Source organism: Mustela putorius, unplaced genomic scaffold, assembly GCF_011764305.1.
Source record: "Mustela putorius furo isolate JIRA1106 unplaced genomic scaffold, ASM1176430v1.1 tig00000224_pilon_pilon_pilon, whole genome shotgun sequence".
Classification (NCBI taxonomy): Eukaryota; Metazoa; Chordata; class Mammalia; order Carnivora; family Mustelidae; genus Mustela; species Mustela putorius.
This window is the reverse complement of record NW_025421321.1, coordinates 37052531-37075076: the sequence shown is the minus strand read 5'-3', so window position 1 is coordinate 37075076 and position 22546 is coordinate 37052531. Positions and strand designations below refer to the sequence as shown.

General features: G+C 41.8%; 1 protein-coding gene across 1 annotated transcript in view; it reads right to left on the bottom strand.

Annotated features, from left to right (window-relative positions):
• ANTXR1 (ANTXR cell adhesion molecule 1) overlaps positions 1–22243 on the bottom strand; it is a gene marked incomplete at its 3' end in the record, with an annotated part of 84743 nt that extends 62500 nt beyond the window's left edge. The window contains 1 exon segment of the mRNA XM_045077922.1: positions 21512–22243. Coding sequence (XP_044933857.1) covers positions 21512–21663 — 152 coding nt within the window.
• Positions 22244–22546: the final 303 nt, after the last annotated feature.

Sequence of the window (22546 nt, the reverse complement as noted above, 5' to 3'; positions counted from 1 at the left end):
CATCCCAAGTTTGATTTTCTCATTAGTAGAGAAGTCCTGCAGTGTGGGAATTGTCCTGGGAGGGGAGGAGGCAAAGTGTGGTAAAATAGAGACTTGAACCAGAATTGAGGAACTATTCTTGGCTATCTGCCTAAGGAGCAGAGGTCTGGTATAAATCCTCGGGTTACCATTTCTTTGTTCTCAAGGATTGGCCTTACCGAACAGCCACAAATCAATTTGCATTCCTTACTTAAACAGGGTGATTCAATAATAATTCCCACTATCACACTGTCACAAAACACTTCATTTTCACTATTTTTCTATATGACTGGCATGTAAAATGTACACAATTTGGTGAAATTCATGTGATTTGTTGATGCTAGGTACAGAGAAAGATCCAAGAAATACCCTCAGGTGTTAAGAAAAGTCTGCATCTATCTGGAAACCTTCTTGTTGATGGGCAAGCACTGTATTTTTTCAAGAAGAAAATAAAGCAATAACCCTAAGACAAAACTGGAGGTAAGGAGGTAAGGAGATATTGACAGTCTTGCTTCTCCTATTCTAACTTGGCTAATAATTGCCCTGAGACTGTTGAGGTCTGTGGTTTCATATTTATACATGATCATTCTTTACACAATTATGTGAGCCTTGACCAAAACATACCCTTTTTGGGACACACTTGAGAAGCACATAGTCTTTTCCCTTAAGCATTGAGGGTAAATATAACCCTCTAAGATTCTGGAAACCAAACTGGTTTTGTCTTCTCTGGATTACCATGGGATCTCAAGGGGCCTAACTTACCAAAAGAGCAGAGGAATATAGGAATCCTTCTAGTCCTTATTGTTGAGTCTCCTTAACCCACAAACACACACTCTGTCCCATCCCAAGATCAAACTATGCCCTAGGAAAGGAAAGAGCCCCATGTCAGTTGCTTATGGTTTTAACATGGAAGTTCATTAACCCAAATCTGCAGGAGCAAAAGGCTTACCTGCCTGGTGCCACAGTCCTGCTCCTCTGCCTTATTACCGCCCACTGGCCAGAGCGAGACTTCAGAACCCTTAACTCTAAATATGTCAACCAGGAGGCCTCAGAAACTATCTACTGTGACCTCACTCAAACATCTGTCCTTCTCCCACAGGGATAGATATGTTGGGTCTCTGGCTCAATTTGGACTTTCTATTAAGACATGCATGTCTCGCCTGCACTTTGCATTATAAACCGATTTTCTGGCTTGGAATCTGCCCTTGTAGTTGCTCCTAGAATAATCAACCCAAGGTGGTATGTCCATGTTTGGACCAGTGTCTTCTTTTCAACCCTGAAAACCTAAGCGGATTCTCTATCACAACCAGGAGAAGTAGGGTATTGGATGGGTAAGTGGCAGAAAGTGGATTCAATTCTAGTTCTTACCACCCTACAATACATAAAACATCTCATTTCTCATGCCAACCTGTTTAAGAGTTAACGATCTTTTTTTTTTAAAAAAAAGAATTTATTTATTTATTTGACAGAGATCACAAGTAGGCAGAGAGAGAGAGGAGGAAGTGATGCGGGGCTTGATCCCAGGACCCCAGGATGATGACCTGAGCCAAAGGCAGAGGCTCAACCCACTGAGCCACCCAGGTGCCCCAAGAGTTAATGATCTTAAAATCCTAATAATGGAGTCCTGATGTTGTCTTCAGACAGTAATGGCTCACTCAGCCATTGTTACCAAAGCTCTAAGGCAGACACAAAAACTTCTTCTTAGTCCAGATATATGTAGCACTTGGAATAGTTCTATTGAACTCTGTTTTTTTGCTTGTTTGTTTGTTTGTTTTGTTTTTGTTTTTTAACTGCTTTTAAGACATAGTTGCTAGGCAAACTATAGTCGGAGAGCTGAAATGCCCATGTTCTAGAAAATCAGCAGATATCTGAAAGGTCTCTGATACTGGACTCAATTAAATCTTAACTCAAATGCAATTCTAACCCCTGAAGATCTCCATGATCTAGGTGGTATCAGTCCAGTGTGGAGGATTCATGTTCCTTCCTGGGATTTTGAGCCTTGGTTCCAGAGGTATAAGTCTCAGCAAAAAGTGGCCTCCAGGAATCTGCTTGAACACAGTCCTATGGAGTTCTGTGCTTGAAGGTCTATTCAGTATACCTCGTCTACTCAAAATCAGAGTCAATGCCACCTCACACAACCTTCCGACTTGGCTTTGAGAAGGGTTGCCCAGATCATGGGATGGCAAAGCCACCAGTTCTCACTACTATCTCCACAAGAAGGGAACTGGTGGGGACAGCTCCAAAGTTTCTTACTTATTTTTGTTTTTCTATGACCTCTCCAGTGTTTGAAACACAGTCAGAAGTCAATAAATTTTTGTGGCATTGCATTCACTGTGAGTTCCCAGCGAGGGATTTTGCACAGAACCTAGCAGTGCCCTCAGATTACTGCTTAATTACTTCCAAAGGTCCAATATGCAAAGAGTAGGAGCAAAATAAAAACTCTGACTCTCATTCTGATTTGTTTTCTGAAATACATTCTTTTGTGCTTATGTGAGTTTCCAAACCTCCCTGTGGTTAAGCTCCTTAGAAAACACAGGCTCTTTCCATTAGCCACACACACAACCAGAGTCAGAAAGAATCGAGTGAGCCAAATTGAGTTTAAATTGTCCCCCCTTCTTTTGCACATGGGTTAGAACAAGACGAGAGGGAAAACAGAGCTTGTGTTTGGAACCATCACCCACGAGTCTTTTAATCCTGGAAGAGAGAATTGCTTTAACGATGGAAATTATAAAACTGTCAGTCCCACTTTTCCTTAGCCCCACCCAGCTGAAGTCACTGATGTCCTAAGTGACCCACCCAGGTCCCTAGCTGATCCTGGAAGGGTGCGCAGCCTCAGGCGCCACGAAGTGGGACAAGCAATTAGCTTGTCCGTCAAAGGCCCAGCATTCATTTGCCTCCTCCCTCTGCTCCCCAGCTTCTTTCTTGGCCTTCCTCTCATTCTTCCTAACCTCACATTGCACTTGAATTGGCAGGAGCCCTAAATCCAGCCCTGGCCTTAGCCCTTATCCACCTATTACCGATCAGGGTCATGGCCAAGACTCCGTCAAGCATAAAAAACTTGACTTAGACGCTTGTTTCTCTTCCAACTTAAGTCACCAGTCGAGACCCAAACCAAGCCATTGAGCACTGCACTTTGAGTGTGGGAACTCCTGTCTGTGTTGTGAGACCCCAGCCCAGGATTCCCAGTCCCACCCTACTGACTTGTGAGGAATTTTCCATTTAGTCGACCTAACTAATGGCTATAAAAACAATGACTTTCAAGCTGTAGGATGCAATCTATTAGTAATTTGGGAAATCATTTTGGTTGGATGTTGCCAACATTAAAAACCAAATGAATTAGAAGGGAACAGAAATATTAGGATCTGTTACGTGCTGTAACAAAGTAATACTACGTGAAACACTAGGTCAATTATATGCAAATAATATACAAGGATATAAACTGTATTTTTTCTTTTGGAGCAGATCAAAAGGATATTATAGCAAACTATATATTCCACTCCTTTAACCTCTACTAATTTTCCTTTTTCCAGCACACGCACACCAGGTAAAACCTAAAATATGATCTGATATCAACTATTGGCATGTCTGGTGCAGATTCAACACAAAGCTGTAGTTGTTAAGAGAACGGAAATTGGTTAGTCCAAAAGGTATTTCCCATCACTATGTGGGATGTGATACATGAGATCCCCAGGTTACCAGCCAAAGCCACCAATGTGATCTGTGGGTGACCTCTAGATGACCATAACCAGACAAGGGTCTGGTCAATACTGTGACTGCCCAGAAAGTCAGCGGCCCCCTCATGTGTATTGTATGTATGGGCACAATAAGCCATGTGAGTGGGAGAAGTAGGGGGTGGGGAGGGACAAAATCTCAAACTTAAATTTACTGAATATTTAAATTTTTGCACTGGGTTAAGATTTGCAGTTTGGATAAAAGTTTCCTCTCCTCACTATACCTGCATCCAGCAAGAAGGTCTTTCTTGGATAAGCAAAGCAGCTTTAAATTATTTTCTATATATCCAAGGAGAGTGAAAATGGGGGTTTTTCTACCCTGAGACACATATATTTGTAATTACTGTTATTTTTATGCAGAAATATGGAAAAATTTCCTCTTCGGGGTTCAGATCAGCAGTTATGAGCACCGATTTGGTAAGTTCAAACTCCTGTTCTTCCAGTTATGAGTGTGACATTTGAATAAGACATTTTGTTTTCTTACACATCAGTTTCCTCCTTTATACAATGAGGATAATAGTATCTATCTCCTAAGGATTGTTTCAAGGATTCAAACTAATGTTCCTCAGGTGTCAAGCATCCCAGTTGGAACACAGTGATCCCTCAGGACACAGTGGCCACGGCAACCCCCTTCCCACCTTAATTATTCAATCCCAGCCCTAAGATCCTTTTCTTACCCTTCACTGACACTTGGGATTATCTCTTTCTGAAATATCTGTAAGCTTTATAAATGAAAATGGATCCCCATTATAATTTTCATGTGGCTGTATTTAATTATAAGCCACAGATTTTTTTTTTCATATTTATTGTCCATTTTTGTTTTTTTAAAACACTTAGTATCCATTAGGACCAACCACATCATTTGCAGAACCTAGTGCAAAATGAAAAGGAGAGCCTCTTCTTCAAAAATTATTAAGACTTTCAAGATGGCGACAGCAGCGCTTTAAACCTTTGTTAAGTGTGGGCTCCTGGGTGACCGCACAGGTCCCATGTCCCTGCAGCTGACCCTGCGCTATCAATACCCTGTCTGTTTTCTATTGGGGTGCAAATGTTTTCTTAACGCAGGGGTGCGCAAACTCTCTTTAGAGGGCCAGACAGTAAATATTTTATGCTCTGGGGGCTAGATGGGCCCCATGGCAACTGTTCAACTCTGCCCTGGTGACACAAAAGGGTCCGTTGATAGGACATAAATAAAGTTAAGTGTGGTGATGCGACAGTACAATTTTATTTACAGAAACAGTCTGCAGGCCACAGTTTGCCAATCTCTGTCCTAGACAGCGACTTTCTTTCAGTTTTCCTCATTACAAGACAATAAAAATCTACATATTTTTTCCTGGTAGCTGAAGTTTTAGGGTACTTTCGCTATTCATTTCTTGTTATTTATGGCTCACGTGGAGTGGAAAAATTGTGCCTTGGGATATATATATGGAGGCATTTTTTGTGACTTGATAAATATTTCATGGGTCTTTGGAAGGAAAGTTTATTCTCTGTGGGGTATGGAATTCAAAATATATTAGAACAACCTCATTAATTATTTTAGTATTTTATTTTTTATTTAAATTCAATTAACCAACATATAGTACCTCATTAGTTTCAGATGTTGGGTTCAATAATTTATCAGTTGCATCTAACACACAGTGCTCATCACATCATGTGCCTTCCTTAAACCTCATTAATTATTATTCATACGCTCTCTGTCCTTTGAATGCTTAAGTATTCAGAGAGATGTCTTTTCAGATTCTGCTAAGAAAATAATTTGGTTTTCAACTTTGGTGGTCAAGAATAGATGAGGGTTATCTTAAAACATTTCCTAAATATTGACGCACTCTTGCATTTCCAAGATAAATTTTACTTGGTCTTGGTATATTATGATTTTACACTGTGAAATTTATTTTAAGGATATTTGATTTGGGATTTAAAGTTTTTATTCAATCTGGTCAGAATTTTTGCATGTGAACATGTCCTCTTCAGTAGGTATTGGTATCAGACATATGCTAGCTTCCTAAAATAAACTGGAAGACTCTTTTCTTCTTGTTCTGTTTTCTGGAAGAGTATAAGACTGACATTTTCTGTTCTGTGATAGAACTTGCCACAAAACCAACTAGTCCAAAAACAAAGGACCTAACCACAAAAGGAAATTAGCCCCTCTTAAATATCCAGATTCTGCTGGGGAAGGGCAAAATTGGAAAGATCCAGCATTTCACTTAAAGGAATTTTTTTTAAAAAAATCACCATTATTAGACTCTTATTATCACTATGGTTGAAATTTTAGAGCTTTCCATGCTTTCTATTACCCACTAGGTAGACTTGGAAGGAAGAAGAAGAGTTTGGGAGCAAAAAGCAGACCACTTTTTTTTTTTTTTTTTTGACCGCGAGAGATCACAAGTAGACAGAGAGGCAGAGAGAAAGAGAGAGAGAGAGAGAGGAAGAGAAGCAGGCTTCCTGCTGAGCAGAAAGCCAGATGCGGGGCTCAATCCCAGGACCCTGGGATCATGACCTGAGGCGAATGCAGAGGCTTTAACCCACTGAGCCACCAGGGACCCTTTTAAAAAAAAAATATGAAAGTAGTATGAGCAAATTTTTTTTATCCTGTTTAAGAAATTAACAGTTTTCACTTTCTCTTCAATATTTTGAAGTGATTTTCTACAGTAAGGGCATGTGGACGGCATATATTTTGAATTTTTTGTATGTCTGAGAAAGCCTAGTTATGGAATTTAAATATCACATTTCACTCAGGACTCTATAATTATTGAGGTTTTTTTGAGCATTTAATATTGTAGACTAAAAAGAAAATAAGTCTGTCAATCTGAGTCTTGTTTTTCTTTTTTTGCAGGGGGAAAGGAAACTTACTATTTTTTTTTCTTTTTTTGGAAGAATGTAGACATTCTATTTAGTCTTTTATTTTAAGAATTTATCTAAGGTCGTGTATTTGGTGAATGCTTCAAAAAAATCATTTAGGTTGAGTATTTGGTAGGTCCTTCAAATGTTCTCTTCTTTTCCTAGAATTTTTCTTGTAAATATATTGTATATTGTTTTTGTATAGTACATATATTTTTTATTGTGCATATGTATGTGTATGTGTATACCTTGTTCCTGGACTTTGTATAACATATCTCTTATCTCAGCACTTTCATCTCTGTATTCTTTCTGCTTGGGTTCTGGGAAAAGTTTCTTTCTTATTCTTTTTTTTTTTTTTTAAAGACTTTATTTATTTATTTGACAGAGATCACAAGTAGGCAGAGAGGCAGGCAGAGAGAAGGGGGAGGCAGGCTCCCCGCTGAGCAGAGAGCCCGATGCGGGGCTCGATCCCAGGACCCTGAGATCATGACCTGAGCCGAAGGCAGAGGCTTAACCCACTGAGCCACCCCAGGGGAAAAGTTTCTTAAAGTGTCTTTTGATGAATTGAATTTACTTTCTGAAATATTCAGTATGGTGGACATTGTTTCCAGTGGATTTGAAAAGTCAGAAATAGAATATTTTCTCTGCAAAAACGTCTTATTTTCAGCTTGTTCCTTTCTCACAATAGGATGCTCTGGTTTCTTGAAGCATTATGATCTGAAAGTTTACTGATAATACTTATTAGACATACATTTGCTTAAGTGGCTTCAATGGTCATCGCTCCTTCCCTTCATTGATAACTACTACATCTAATGATTTTTTTGTAAAGAATCTTGATTCACTTTTTTGGCAATTTCTTGAAAATTATCCCTACTCTCTTTTTTAGGAGAATCCATATCTATTTGAAATTTTTTTTTCTATTTTTTTTCACATGTAAGTGACATATTTGCTAAATATAACATTTTAGGTGATAAACTTATCCATCAAAATTCTCCACCATTTAATGTTGCAAAGTCTTGGTAGGTCACCTGTGTCTTTTCCATTCATAAAATTCTTCTTTTGTCTTTGAGATTAAAAATGATCACAGGAATGCCTAAGATTTCATCTCTTCTACTTAACTAATTTTGATTCGTACTTGATAAGCCTATTCAGTCTTCATTTTCAGGTTTTTCTTAAATCAGGAAAGTTCTATTCACTCTTTGAATGTTTATTCTAGACTATTCTTTAGCAAATGAAATTATCTGGTGTATTGGATAGCTATTTTTGTCATTCACTATCATCTTCTCTCTCATCACTTTACCCAAGTCATTTCCCTATTCAAATTTGAAGAATTTCTCAAATAAGCCTTCATCATTTATTTCATTTTCTGCATTGTCAGTTCCGCTCTTTACTGCTTCTAATGTGACTTCAGGTCTTTCCTTATTATTTCATACTTTGTTAACTATTCTGGGTTCCTTGTCTTCTCATCCATATTTTATCTATTTTGCAAACTTCTTATTTTATTTAATGTCACGGAAATTATAAAACATATGATGTTAAAACTGACCTCCTCTGCTTAGAAAATTCTTTCATATATATGTTTCTCTTCCACCTTGGGAATGTTGTTTAATCCCTTCTTTAAGTTGCTGAAATGTTATAAGCCCTGTTGTCACCCTTGAATGTGGGAAGGTGTAACTGGGTCTGGTATTTGCTTCCCAAATAGTTTTTTTGGTGGGTTTTTTTGTTTGTTTTCTCATCTCATAAACTTCTCTAAGAACTCAATCAGGGAGAAAAGAGTTGGTTTTAATGGCTAAAGTAAGCTTATGTTATTGTTCCATCACTTAGAGGAGAGAAGGGAATGAAATAGACCCTCATCATCTCCCATGGATGAATATCATCCTTGCTAGGTGTGTGTGTGTGTATGTGTGTGTGTGTGTGTTTTGGACATGGCTGGATCCATTCCATCTTGCCATTTGTAGGGGTTTTTGGCCTGGTCTCTACTTCAGGTTCCTATTTTGTTGTACCTGACATCTTTTCTGATCCCTACCACATCCACAGAATCAAAGACAGAATCTGCCTTTTCCCTGGAGGCCCAGCATCTATGGGGAGGACTCAGCAAAGCTGGACAGAACTATTGTCATGAAGATGCCCAGTGTTCATGAGCTCTCTTTTGGGGTTTCTTGCCCCCTGATTATCCAGTACAGCTGCTTCTGCACAATGCAGAAGGGCTCCAAGGAGATGGTTCTCATCCCTCGTATGTCCCACTCTTCACTCCAAACTTACTTCCAGATTTGGGACTGTTCTTGGGGCTCCTTCCAAATCTTCTTCTACATACTTTCTACAACTTGGCAACAGTGTTGAAAGTAGATCCTGGCTGACCTCCTTCAAATTCAGTCCATCTGTTTTGTTTCTAGTGGAATTTCTTACAAGTGTGCTACATGTCAATGTCAATGGCCTTTTATTTGGACCTGATGCAGGTTTCCCCCAGATGCCTCCTTAAGATTTTCTCTTTCGGGGGAGGGTGGAGCAGTTGTAGATGATAGTGGGGATAGTGGGTGAAGGAGAAGCTGTGTATGTTCAGTTTCCTTTTCAGAAGTCATAAACAGGGCATTTGGGTGGCTCAGTGGCTTAAGCCTCTGCCTTTGGCTCAGGCCATGATTTCAGGGTGCTGGGATCGAGTCCCACATTGGGCTCTCTGCTCAGCGGGGAGCCTGCTTCCTCCTCTCTCTCTGTCTGCCTCTCTGCCTACTTGTGATCTCTCTCTGTGTCAAATAAATAAATAAATAAAATCTTTAAAAAATCATGAACAAACTTTTTTTCTTAGATCCCACTAAGATCCTCAGTTCATTAAATTTTAGTTTCATCATTTATGAGGCCCTGACAGTGCACTTCCAAAAGTCACCAATGCGTTTATTTCTGCTGAAGCATATGGCCCTTCTCAGTTCTCTTCTTGCTGGATGTATTTATAATATGCATATATATGACACATAATAATTATTGTTTCCACAAACTGATTTTTGAATGCCTAGTGGGTCCTTTTGCTTCTACAAGACTAATAATTCCAACACTTGGTATTTCTTAAGTAGTTACTAAGCAGCGGGAATTGTGCTGAGCACTGTACATGCTTCTCCGTTTAGTGATAGTAGCTAGCCCTTCATGAGCTCTTTCTACGGGCTCATAGGTTTCTGTTCTGGGCACAACCACCCATGTGGTAATACTGATCTCCTTTTTTTTACAAATGAGAAAACTGAGTTCACAAAGAGGTGAAGTAACTTGCTCAAGGGCACACAGCTAGTTAAGTGATAGAATTGGAATTTGAACACAGGCTTTCTGGCCCTAGAGTCCACACTTTTAGTCTTACACTCTGTTCCCATGAGGAAACCTGTGCTCTTAACACCTATGCAACACTGCCTCCCCATGGAGGGGTCAGGAAATGCACAATTACAACTTAGTGTTAGGTGCTGAGTGAGAAGTATTAGAAAATTTCCACAAATTGTTATAGGAATTTGGGAGTGGGTATACCAGGAAAAGCTTAAAATTGGGGCACTTGAAGGAAATCAGGAGTGCTGATCGGTTGACCATTTTAATGGAGTAAAGTGTACAAGGGGTTTCAATGGTTTGGCCTTCAATGGTCTCCCTTTTGGTTTCTTTGATATTGTCTTTTTTTTTTTTTTGTTAAGATTTTATTTATTTATTTGACAGAGAGAGATCACAAGTAGGCAGAGAGGCAGGCAGAGAGAGAGGGGGAAGCAGGCTCCTTGAGGAGCAGAGAGCCCGATGCGGGGCTAGATCCCAGGACCTTGGGAATCATGACCTGAGCCGAAGGCAGAGGCTTTAACCCACTGAGCCACCCAGGCACCCCTTGGTATTATACAGTCAGTAATCAAGACGGCCATATAATTTAAAATCCAAATAGACATTTTCAAGAGTAAAATAAGAAGCCATTAATAACTGTGCTGGGACAAGAAGCATAAACAGGTAATGTCCCAGGCCATGCATTTATTGATTAGTGGTCAGATTACAGCTGTCCAATGGCATTTGAATTTCCTTTTTTTATTTTGACTGGCATGTGGTTACACTTACAGGATACCTCACTTTTCTTTTATTTGCTATGTGATTTCCATAAACTTAGTATTTGCATTATCTTGTATGTGAGAAGTGTTGGCAGGATGACTATGATTCTGATCATAATCCTTTGGCACCAAGATCTTGGGAAAGCTCTGTTCCAGGTGGCTCCTACATGTATTTACTCACTGGAGCTATATAGGGTTGAGCATCAGGGTTTGAGGAAAATAAGATAAGGCCACTGAATGAGACCCCAGAGGACAAACACTAGGGGTTATTATTCTCCATCTCTTGATAATTGACTGCTATGCTGCTTATCATGCAATACGAGTTGTTACAAGGTTGAATGGGAAAAAGAAAGGGATTTTGAATGAAGATGTAATGTAGAGAGGTGATTGTTCTCGATTGTCTTTGCACCACAGGGAGCCTACAACTAGACACAGGAGGGGCCAAGTAGCAATGGTCATCTCAAAGGATAAGAGGCTATCATCTATGGAGAGATGGAAATGGTGATGAAGAGCATTAGCTATAGAGAAGAAAGTGCAGGGGTTAATTCAGGGAACTACATAATACCGTTTTGTTGGAAGTTACAAGGGTGTGGGGTGTGGGAGTGTGGTAAGAGACGAAACTAGGGGAGTACACAGTGGCCTGAGCAATAAGGCTCTTGAGTACCTTGCTAAGGAGTTCACATTTTATCCTAAAAGAGTTTTGGGGGAGTTGTCAAGATTAGATTTGTGGTCTAAAAAGATCAATTTGGTGCCACTGTCAAGAAGACAAGGTGTGGGGAAGGGTAAAGGAAGTAGGTAAGGAGACCAACTTAGGGACTGTTTCAGTGAACTGGTTGAGAAATGGGAAGGGCCTGACAAGGCACTGACAAGGCCGAGAATGGGGTCATGTGGGAAGATCACCGTTGAGACATCGGGACAAGTGTTGCCTAGCCTTGCAGTATGAGAAAGAGGATGACTCCCAGGTCTTTGGTCTAAGTGGCTGGGTTTATGGTGATGTCAGTCACTAAGACTAGAAATAGAAAGGAAGAAGATATTAGGGGAGAAACAACGGATCATCCTTCCACTGAAATTCTCTCTCCTCGCCTCAATGGTACAATGCTTTGCTGGTTCTCTGCTGGCTTTTCTGGCAATTTCTCAGCACTATTTAGTGGAGTTTCTTTGGCAAACACATTCCTGTTAGTAATTCCTCTAAGCCTGGACCCTGGCCATCTTTGTTATTAAACTCCACTTCTTCTTGACATTTGATAATCCTGATATTATCATGATATTATCTCAATATTATTTATTATTCATATCCACATTTTTGACTACTACCCTTGGGCTAACACCACTCAAGTCTTTATTCTCGGTCCCAGTGTATAAATCCAGCTGCCTACTCAGCATCTCCACCCAAATGTCCTACGTGTTCAGACTTAACACGTCCACACCAAGCCCTCTTTCCTTCTGAAATCTATTCCTTACCTCTCAACGCTTTCTCTCCCACATCCCATGCAAATCAGGTCCTAAGCTCCTCACTACAAAAGAGCTCTCAATTCCATTAATTCTTTTCCTCATTTCTACTACAAGAAAAAGTGAGATATAGATAAAACACACATATAAGTTTGCTATTTTTTTCTGCAGAAAACTTTAATCTTATAACCTATTGCTAATATGAAAAAAATCCACCCTTGCCAGATTCTTTCCCTGTCACTTTCCCTGCCATGCTTATATCACAGGGAATGTGGGTCACTTTGCATTTCTGTACATCACCCCTTTGCTAGAAATGTCTTTTTTTTTTTTTTCACTTGGTCACTTCACAAAATCCTGCTCTATGTTCAAGTTCCAGATCCAAAGCTACTTCCTATATGAAGCCTCCTCAGGTTCTCTCATCTCAACCAAAATTAATTATTTCACAAACTCTGTTTCCCCAGCTTTTTGTCTCTTCTACTAAACTGTGAAATCTTTGAAATCCAGGGACTCCTTGGGCATTTTGTAATTCCAGAAATTCAGCATAGTTTGAAAATTCTCCATTGAATTTTTGTTTTCCTGCCCTTAACCAGGCAGTTCTGCTTGGAATCTACAGAGGTGTCTTTTTTTAGATGACCACACCCCCTTTCTCCAGGGGTAATTACCACCACCACCACCAGGACTACCACCAGCATCATCACCATAACCATCTCTCATCTGGGTACTCACATACCAAATACTTCATGAAAGGTTTTAATCTAATATTTTTACAACACTTCTGTGAGGCAAAAATGTTAATACCTATCTTACTGATAAGAAGACTGAGGTTCAGATGGGCTAAGTAATTTTCACCAAGGTCACAAAGCTTGGTGAAAAGGCTCAGCTGGTGTTTAAAGCCAGAGATGACTGATTCCCAAGTTGGTTCTCTTAACCCTTGTGCTTGAACCTTGGTTTGTTCCCATTAGGCGCCGGGGCCACATTTCATGTGGCCTTGACAGACCTTCATGAGGTCTTGACAGAAAGGGAACAAAGGACTGTCCTAGCAGGTACCAGGGTTTTGATATATATGCACATATGTTAGAGCCCCCTAATGCTAGAGGGCAGTGCATGGCCCCGCTGCCCTCTGCTCTGTCTTCTCCATGTCAGGTTGGGCTTTCCTACCACTGCCTTAAAATAAGGACTCTGGTTGGTACCCAGTTCTGAGGTGCCTGCTGCCTCAGCTACATCCTCACCGTAAGGGGGAAAGGCCATCATTATGGGGCAGCTTTCCTTGTCTTCCTGTTCAATCTTACCACTTATTGTGAGAGGGGAAGACCCACATCAGAATCACCTGGGAAGCTTTTCCAAAATAGACGTGCTTGTCCTGACCTCCTCAGATTCTGATCTGGCCCTTGGTTGAGAACTAATGGTTGAACCCATTCATTCCTAAGGTTTACAATTTCCACTGGTCCTTATCACTGAAACCTTCTCATTTCTTCCAGACAAAATGCTCAGATACAGTCAATCAACATCATCGCCATGCCTCACTCCTCCCTGTCATCTTTCAATCAGGGGTTCCTAACCTGGGTGGCACTATCTCATAGAAGGCATTCAGAAGTAAATGTGGAGGCATTTACTCATTGGTTATCACAATGACCAGGGAGACTAATGGCATTTCCAAAGCAAGGATCAAAAATGCTAAGCAACCTACTGCGTCCCACAATGAGAAAACTTCACGCCAACAATGCCAAGAGCACCCTCACTGAGAAACACATTTGGTGTTTGATTCGAGCTTCGAATCAGCCCCCTCAATACTCAGGCATCCTCCTGGCTCAGCTCCTGCAGTGCTCTGGGGGCTGATCTCCCTCGCTGGCCTCTTATATTCCCTCATATTCCATAAATCATGGAAAAAGAGATTCTTAGTTTTCAGATATTCACATAACACAAAGGTGGCAGGATAGCTTGTCTAACCTCCATTTCTGCTTTCTATTTAATCTCAATTTAGTTCCCTGCCCACGAAGATATGGGAGGAATGAGGAGGGAGGAAAAGAGCAGGAGCCAGTCACTGCCTCATGGAAGGACTTGAACTACCATGTCTGACAGTAAGCCCAGGTGGATGAATAAATACAAGATCTAGCTCAAAACCAACCCTTTCCCATCAGTCTCAAGTATCTTTGCTCTTTCCCAATGACTATTCCTTTCTCACTTACTCAGGCCAAAGCAGTGTATAATTTTAGTAGAGTTTTTTTTAATGCCCACCTATATCTGGCTTTCCTCTCCTTTTAGGTCTCTGGGAAGATGAAAATTTTCACCCTCTTTCTATATGCTAAGGCTAAGTGACTAGTTCTGACCAAGGGATTGTCAGTGGAAGGATGCGTATCAATTCCTACTGGAACATTTCATCGCCAGTGAGAGGCCCTCTGGCATTTTCTTCCCTTGAAGCTGTGATGGTGGAAGCTGGTGTTAAGAAGGCATCTCCACCAGCTTGGCTTCCAAAACAACTACCATGAGCAGAACCCCTGCTGACACCCATCAGACATGCGGTGTAGGCAGAGATTATAAACCAAGGTTTAGACCTTTGGTGCTTTTAGTCACTGAGATTGGGGGGATTGTTAGTTACCAAAGCATAACTTAACCTATCCTGATTGATTCAATGTTTTTTTGCATGTTTAGATATTTTTCATCTTTGTGCGTAGATCGTGAGTCAGAGTGGCTTGGGTTTGAGGCTGAGTTTCACCACTTAGAGTGACCTTGGCTGATCTTTCTAAACCTCAGTTTCCTCATGTGTCCAATGGTGATCATGACTGTACTAACCTTCTGTGGTTGTAAAGACTAAATGGGGTAATACAGGCAAAGCATTTAACCACAGTGCCTAGCAGGTGACAAGAGATCAGTAAATATTACTTATTATTCTTCCTTATTGTTGATCTAAAATTGACTTTACTTGTCCCCTACCCCAAATCCTCCAGGACCCTGTAGCTTTGGCTGCCTCGAGTCCTTCTAAATGTCTTTCTACCTAAAAAGCAAATAGTCTGGGACTGCTTCTTGCTTCTTTCATATTCTTTGCAGCTCCCAGAACACAACATTGCTTGCAATCAACACTGTGTTATCCATATCTTTAACTGAGTACACACTTGTGATTGGAATTGAGAAAGTATTTATGCCAAATAAATGAAAGAATCAGCCAAACTAAAGAAACCTAATGGCTTTTTTTCAGTATGAAACTGGCATGTCTGGGAAACATGTCAAGACATAGCCAAATATCCACTGTGTCTTTTGTTGCTGAGTGATCTCTGGGAAAGGCAAAATCCAGTCTCTTGGCCACACATCAAAAATAGACACACATTCTAAATTAGCAGAAAGAAAATCCCATTTGCATTTATGTGACAGCCAAGTCTTGCTAAAGGGTGCCAGAGTTTGTTTCTGGACCTCTGGGAGCCCTTTAGCACTTGAAGATAATTACAGGCTATCTTAGGACAGGAGCCTTCCTCCAGCACTCCTGGATTCTATTCTCAGCTTTACACTGAGTTTTACCAGGTCTCCATAGCTAGGGAAACGAGAGCTAATTACTTGGCTGACCCAGAGAGAAGTACAAAACAAAACACGTATGCCTTATTTATTTTTATTTTTGACCCACATGCCAAACCTTCCAATTTGTAGGCAGTTCCACCAACTATTACCTAGTCTAGTAAGTCCTCTCCAAACCTGGAACCTATCTGGAGAAACATTTAAAACCAACCATAAAATCCACTTCAATACAGAGAAAGAAAGGAAGGAGGAAAGAAAAGGAAAGGGAAGGGAAGAAAAGAAAGAAAAAAGAAAGGAAGGAAGGAAAGAAGGAAGAAGGAAGGAAAGAGAAAGAGAGATTCCTGGCCCCTGACATTTTTTTTTTTAATGATGCCTTTTAGAATTATCATAGTAGCATTTTCAAGATCTCTTGTAATGGACCCCTTGTTTCCTTATTCAGAGCTAATTTTGCAATTTCATTTCTTGAAGCCTCTTCCTAAGTATTCCTGAAAACAAGCTACCTCTCTTTCAACCCATCTGCCCATCGAATTCAATCTGAACAAATTAACAATTTATTGGACCTTGAAGCGCATCTCCTCAGATGTCCTGAATGCACCTTAGAGTTGTAGCCATCAGTTAACCCCCCAGATGGCTGAAGCATCTCTGTGGGCTGCAGGGGGTTGGAGTCCCTGAAACTTTCAATCAACCAAAGCTGACCTGACAGCAGAGCAGTAGCTCCTCAATTAAGTACTGTTGACTGCCTTATGTACCATGTATCATTTACTGAAACCCTGATGCAGGGATTTTTAATTCCTGGAATCCACCCAGTTCCTCCAGTTGGACTGCCATATGCTTCTCATTATAACCCAGCTACACAGAGCAGTAATGAGTGGGAAGGGCAGGGCTGGGAGTCAGGAGCAGACATCGTCCTTGGGCAGGTCACTTAATCCATGGGGCTGAACAGAGGGTTAAGGGTAAACTCATCTGTAAACTAGGGACAGCAGTCCTTGCCTTAGCTACCAAGCAAGCGTGTCTTCGGGGCACTTGTGAGAATGCGTAAATGTGGGGAGACTTTGGTTCTGTTCTAAAGGTTTCTTTTTCTAAGTCAGTAGTTGGGAACCCAGAGGTATTTTCTCAGGAAAACGATACCATACCCGGTGGTGAAGTTCGCAGGCCAATGCTACAAACATCTGTCTAATGACCATAGCCCTGGAGAGGTCCACAGAGCAGTGGTCCTACAGATCATCCCCACTCGGGGATCATCTGGTTGTGGTGCTGAGGGTGGAATTCTGGGTAAGTGCCAAGATGGGGTCCTCTTGTGTGGGGAGGAGAGAAAGAACACGGGCTGGACAGCAAGGAGGTAGCAAAGAGAGGAGTTCGGCGGCTCTAATGGGAAAGGGACCAACGCTGGGCCTTATATTTACAAATATAAGTATATATTGGGTGGCAGGCTGTGGCTTTGGAAAGTCCTGTCAAAAAAGCTATTCAGTGCTTACTGTCTCTTCCAGCCCACCATCTCCTCTACTCCTTCTGCTATTGACACCATCTGTTTTTGAAGTCTTTAGGGCACACATGAACACAGCCAGCCCTTCCCCAAGACTCAGGATGGAGAAACCACTTTTTCCAATGATGTAACTAATCGTTCCCTATAAAATCGATCAATACATGATACATAAATGTATAATGTCATGACAGAGGAGCCCTGGGAGAAAGGAAAGGTACCTTTACCTCCGTGGGTCAGTCAACAGGGCACATTAATCTTAGAGGACCCGTGGAAGACTTCAAGGAGCCTAGCTGGTCTTTGCCTGTTTTTTCTCTGCATAGGGCCTTCCAAATCTGACTTTTCAAATCCCTGATTGAATTCCCAGCAATCTACTTTTCCTGACTGTAACCAGAAAAGCATGTTTAAATGAACACGGAATTCCATCAGTATAAAGCCTTGTGAAGCCCCGTCCACCAGCCCTGTCGCCAAAGCCGCTAATAATGCCCTATTGTGTTACTGCGGTAGCCTAGGTTATCATTATGAAGTCTTGCTCCTGGTTGAGAAAACACGACGTTCCATTAAATGTATAATCTGGGTTCTCTCCAGGCCAGAGATACATCCTGCTAAAACCTGAAATGAGCTGAGTTTTAGTGTCATGGAAAAGAAGAGAACCATTCACCAAGAAAAAGGGAGTTGAGGCTGGGGAAAAGAAAGGTGCCTTGGGATCCCTTAGGTTCAGCCTGTAGACAGTGTCTAGCCAGCCAAAGTATCTTAGATGCCCAAGGAAAGAGTGAGTCAGCATTCTTTTCCCTTCCACTCTGCTGTGGTTGGGTGCTGGACAGCACGGTCTGAGAAGGTTCTTTCTAGCGTAGAAGACCATATCTTGAGGGACCACCAGAGGCCTCCTTGCAATCACTACATTCTGGCCTATCTCCCGGCTCCGACAATACCATACATTAGCCTGGATTGAGATTGCAAGCTGAAAGTGTGTGCACATCAAATACTAGCAATTTTTTCATTCAGCACGAAAATACCTCTCTCTTCAAGCCCTAGGACAACTAAAAGAAGTCAGAGGAGTCCACCTAAATATAAAGGTAGGTGGCTGCAAAGGGGCCCCGTCATTTCTTTCCAGGAGCACGGTTGGGTCCCCAGTGCACTGCAGGGTATCCTATGATGCATTTAGAAATGGACTCCAGGATCAGATATAAAAGAAGCAGCAGCCTCTGTAATACGATGCTTGGAGCTCAGCACGCTGCTTAGAGACCCTCCACACACTTGAAACAATTCTTCAAAAACTCAAAGTAACTTATTTTTGTTGAATATAAATGTAACATATGCTCATTATAGAGAACTTGGAAAGTTCAGAAAAACACACACACAAAAATTTAAATATCTTCTAGACAGAAATACAATCACAGATTAGGTAAATCAAGAAACACACTTGTGTATTTAGCTTTTTTACAAAGGTAGCACCACAATGTAAACAATATCGGTGCTTGTAGTTTTCACCTAAGGGTACATTCTGAGCACATCCAATAGGCATATTCAGAAATTGGCTATACCATGCCTCACTTAATTCACTATGGTTATACATCTAGGTCATTTTCAGCTTTATTATTACAAACAGCATTGCAAGGAAGATACATGGAGTCACTTGTTTGAGATCATCTTGGATTTTTCCTTTAGGACATAGAATTGCTAGATGGAAAAGTAGAACCCCATTTTTTTAAAAAAAGCATTTGACACATATTGCCAAATTACCTTCTTAACTGCACTACCCAGTACAGTAGCCAAATGGGGCTGTTTCAATTAAAATTAATTGAAAATAAACAAAATAAGAAGTTCACTTCCTTATTCACACTAGTCACATTTCAAGGCTCCATAGCTACTTACGGCTAGTAGATACCAGTTGGCCAAAGCAGGTACAGAACACTTCCATCATCACAGAAAATTCCACTGAACATCACCAGTTTAGAAAGACTATACAAATTCCTATTTTCCTTAGTAAGATATGAAAGTGCTAACCTCCCACAAGTTGGCCAATATTGGATATTATAATAAAAAAAAAAAAACCTTTGCCAACTTAATAAAAACTACATCTTGTTTGATTTTTTTTTCATTTTTTTTGATTACTAGTGAAGTTGAAATTTTTTGTTTGTTACTGTTTTCTACTGGACTCATCTTTTTAAAACTTTTTCTTTTTTATACATTCAGGTCAATCTTTGAGGGGTAATGGATGTTATGAAAGTTCTTGTAACTTTTAATAATCTTTTATCTCTGACATTTTTTCACTTACGGAAATGGAAAACTTGAATGTATGTAAATATTTTCATAGTTTTCTTTATTGCTTCTGTCCTATTTTAAAAGCTCTAAACCTAAGATTATAGTAATAGTCGTTTAAATTTTCTTCTTGTTGTTTTATCCTTTCATTGTAAACATTTAAATTTTCGAGCCTTCTGGAATTTTTTTCTTTTCCTATGTTACCAACCATTTGTTTAAAGAATTTTTTTTTTTTTTCCCCAAGTACCCAGCATGGAGACCCTGAGAGGAAGACCTGGGCTAAGATCCAGAGTTGGACAATTAACTGACTGAGCCACTCAGGCACCCAAAGAATCATATTTTAAAATAACAAGTTAATTCCCCACCAACTTGAACTCCCACTAAATGCTCTCATGACCCTGGATTTCTTTCTAGATTTTCTACCCTGTCTACCTGTTCTTTGGATTTCACCATCCTATGTGTCATAATTTGCCTTATGACACATTTTAATATTTATAGGTATGTCTTCATTATCTTTCTCTAAAAATGTTTTACCTCTTTTTACCAGGTTTCTGTTCTCTAGGATAAACTTAGAATCATTTTGTTAAATTCCTCTTACCACCAAAATAAATGCTTTCAGAACTTTGATTTAAAAGTTCAATTCAATTCAAATTAATCTGGGGAGAATCTGATTATCTCTACAGTATAGAGTCACTCCATTCAGGGACTTGGTGGTTCTGCCCATTTTTTTTTTTTTTTTAAGTTTTCCTGTATGTCTTGCCCAACTGGCTTTTGTGGGGGGGGGGGTAGTAGGTGATGGGCACCTCTAACTGTTCTCAGACACAGTCTCTGAATCTGTGAGCTGCTGCTCCCAGCCACTAGAAGTAACAAAAGAAATTCCATTTCTTAGTATTGGAGTATATTTTCAGTATCCACCTTCTCATAAAAATCTCTAAGAAAGAGATCTCACTTTTCATCCAAAGAATCTGGAGTTCAAAACAGCCCTTATGGAAAAATCAAACTCCAGGGGCAACTGCAAAGCACATTTGGTGTCTCACTGGCCAGCTTATTTTGCAGACCTTTTTCCAACTCCCAAATACTTTCCAGTCTGTGAAATTCATCTCCCCACCACTGTTACAGCAAGCGCCTCTCCTGGCACCAGAGAGCTCATATAGTTTTCATGAGCGTGGATCTTCTCTGGGGGGCTTTTTACTGTTGAAGCTGGGTTTTAGTAGATAGCATAATGCTTCCTTGAATGACTGTGGCTTGGCAAATCTAAGGGGATTTGGGAAGTGTTTAACTGGTCAGAGTGCAGCTCTCCCTTGAGCACAGACCTGAAGCCTAAGAGCTACCCCTTTTGGTAAGGAAACCAGGGCTCCTGCACCTCCCTGGTAGCCCACCAGTGGAATTGCCAAGAACTTGAATCCCTCTCAATCAGACGTCCCAAGGCTAGGAGGGGCCGGCGGGAATTTATCCACAGGGAGCTTTTGGCAACCTCTGGCAACAATTTCGGTGGTCGCCAATGCAGGACTGGGGCTGGGGGGTGGGGGTGGGGGGTGTCTGCGGGGTGGAGGGGGAGGGAGCATGGAGCGGGCTTACTTGGGGAGAGTCCAGAGACATTGCTGAACACCCTGCAGTGCACATGATGGTTCCACAACAAAGAATTCCTCAGCCTAAAACCCAGTAGTGTCCAGGGTTGAGAAATCCGCCTTCTTTTTCCCCTAATTGCCCAGTCAGCGAGCAGTGTATTATCAGGAACAAAGGCAATGCCTTAGGCACCGCAGCATGTGTTTTTTGTTGTTGTTGATTTTGTTTAAAGACACCACGGACTTTTCAAAGCCCACTCCCGCGCAGCCTGGAAGTTCTACCTCTCCAAAGCACGCCCTTCTCACCAGGTTTCTAAAGCAATGGGAAGGATTCGCAGAAACCTGTTTGGTCAGTAGCATCCTCACACTCCCTTACATGCTCCTCGGGCACAGAAAGCCAGGCGGAAAGTAGTTTTTTTCCACCCCTCAACCAGCAGCGACGCCCCTGTGGGCTCGGGCAGCAAAGGATGGGGAGGCGCGCTCCGCGACCCAGGCGCGGTGCGGGGCTGCTTCGGCTCCTCCGAAGCGTCCCAAAGCGATGCTGCCAACAAGCCCAGCCCGGCAAAGAGCATCACCCGCGGAGCCCAGGATGCAACAACTCGAGACACTTACTTGTCCAAAATGAAGTACAGGTCAAATCCCCCGTAGCAGGCTGGACCCCCTTCCTCCCTGCGTCCCCCTTGCCCGGCGCAGATGAGCACAAAAGTGGCCAAGGAGAGACACTTGAAGCCAATGCCGAGGGCTTTCTGCTCCACGGTGGCCATGACCTGCAGCCCAGGGAGAGGATAGGGTCCTCTGCTTCCCGCGCGCCTCGAACTCGCCACGACCCTCAGGGACGCGCCATCCGAGGGGCCCTGCTCGCGGGCCCTTTATTCCCCCTCGCGCTCCTGGAACTCCCCGGAAGCAATTGTCTGGAGGAGTTCAAGGTTTTCCTTCTGGTTTCCGCTTCGATTCTGTTTCTAGGTTTCAGGTTTCAAGAATCCCAATACTGTACTCCGCTTTTTTAAAGGGGCTGCTCCTGGTTCGGGCGGCGGACCCCTCCGGAGGCGCCGCCGACGTCTCGCAGCTGAAGCAGCTCCGTCCAGACGCTTCTTTGTCCCAGCTTTTAAATAGTGTGGGGTGGGTTTTCAAATTGTTCTCGGTTGGGAGAGTGCTTTGCCTTTTCTCCCTCCTCTGGCCCCCCTCCCCCGGCTCAGTTTTTGGGCTGGGGGGGAAGAAAGTTCAAAGGGTGCCACCTTGTGGCGGACGATGGCCAAAGCGCCCTTGGGCGTTTGCGCGAGTGCGGCTGGGCGTGCTTTCTTCGTCTTTTTTTCTCACGCGCCTTCCTTTTCTTTCTCTATTATTTCTTCCCCAAATTCCTACTTCTCGCTCATTCTCTAACCTTTTAATCCCTGCCTCTCCTTTCCTATCCTGCATCTGCTGATAAGGTCGCTATAAACATTGACGAAAAATTACTTCCTCCAAGCACCTTGGCTCCAGCCCTGGGGCTGGGACCTTCCCAAAACTGCCTTTGTGCAAGTGAAGTAGAGAAGAACAGAGACTTTGGGATCTGACTCATCCCAGTGACCTTACTGTACTATTAGTACAGATCACAAAAGATTCTCTTGGGGTCCAGTCCTGTGGCTTGGCATAAACAGTCCCAAAGAA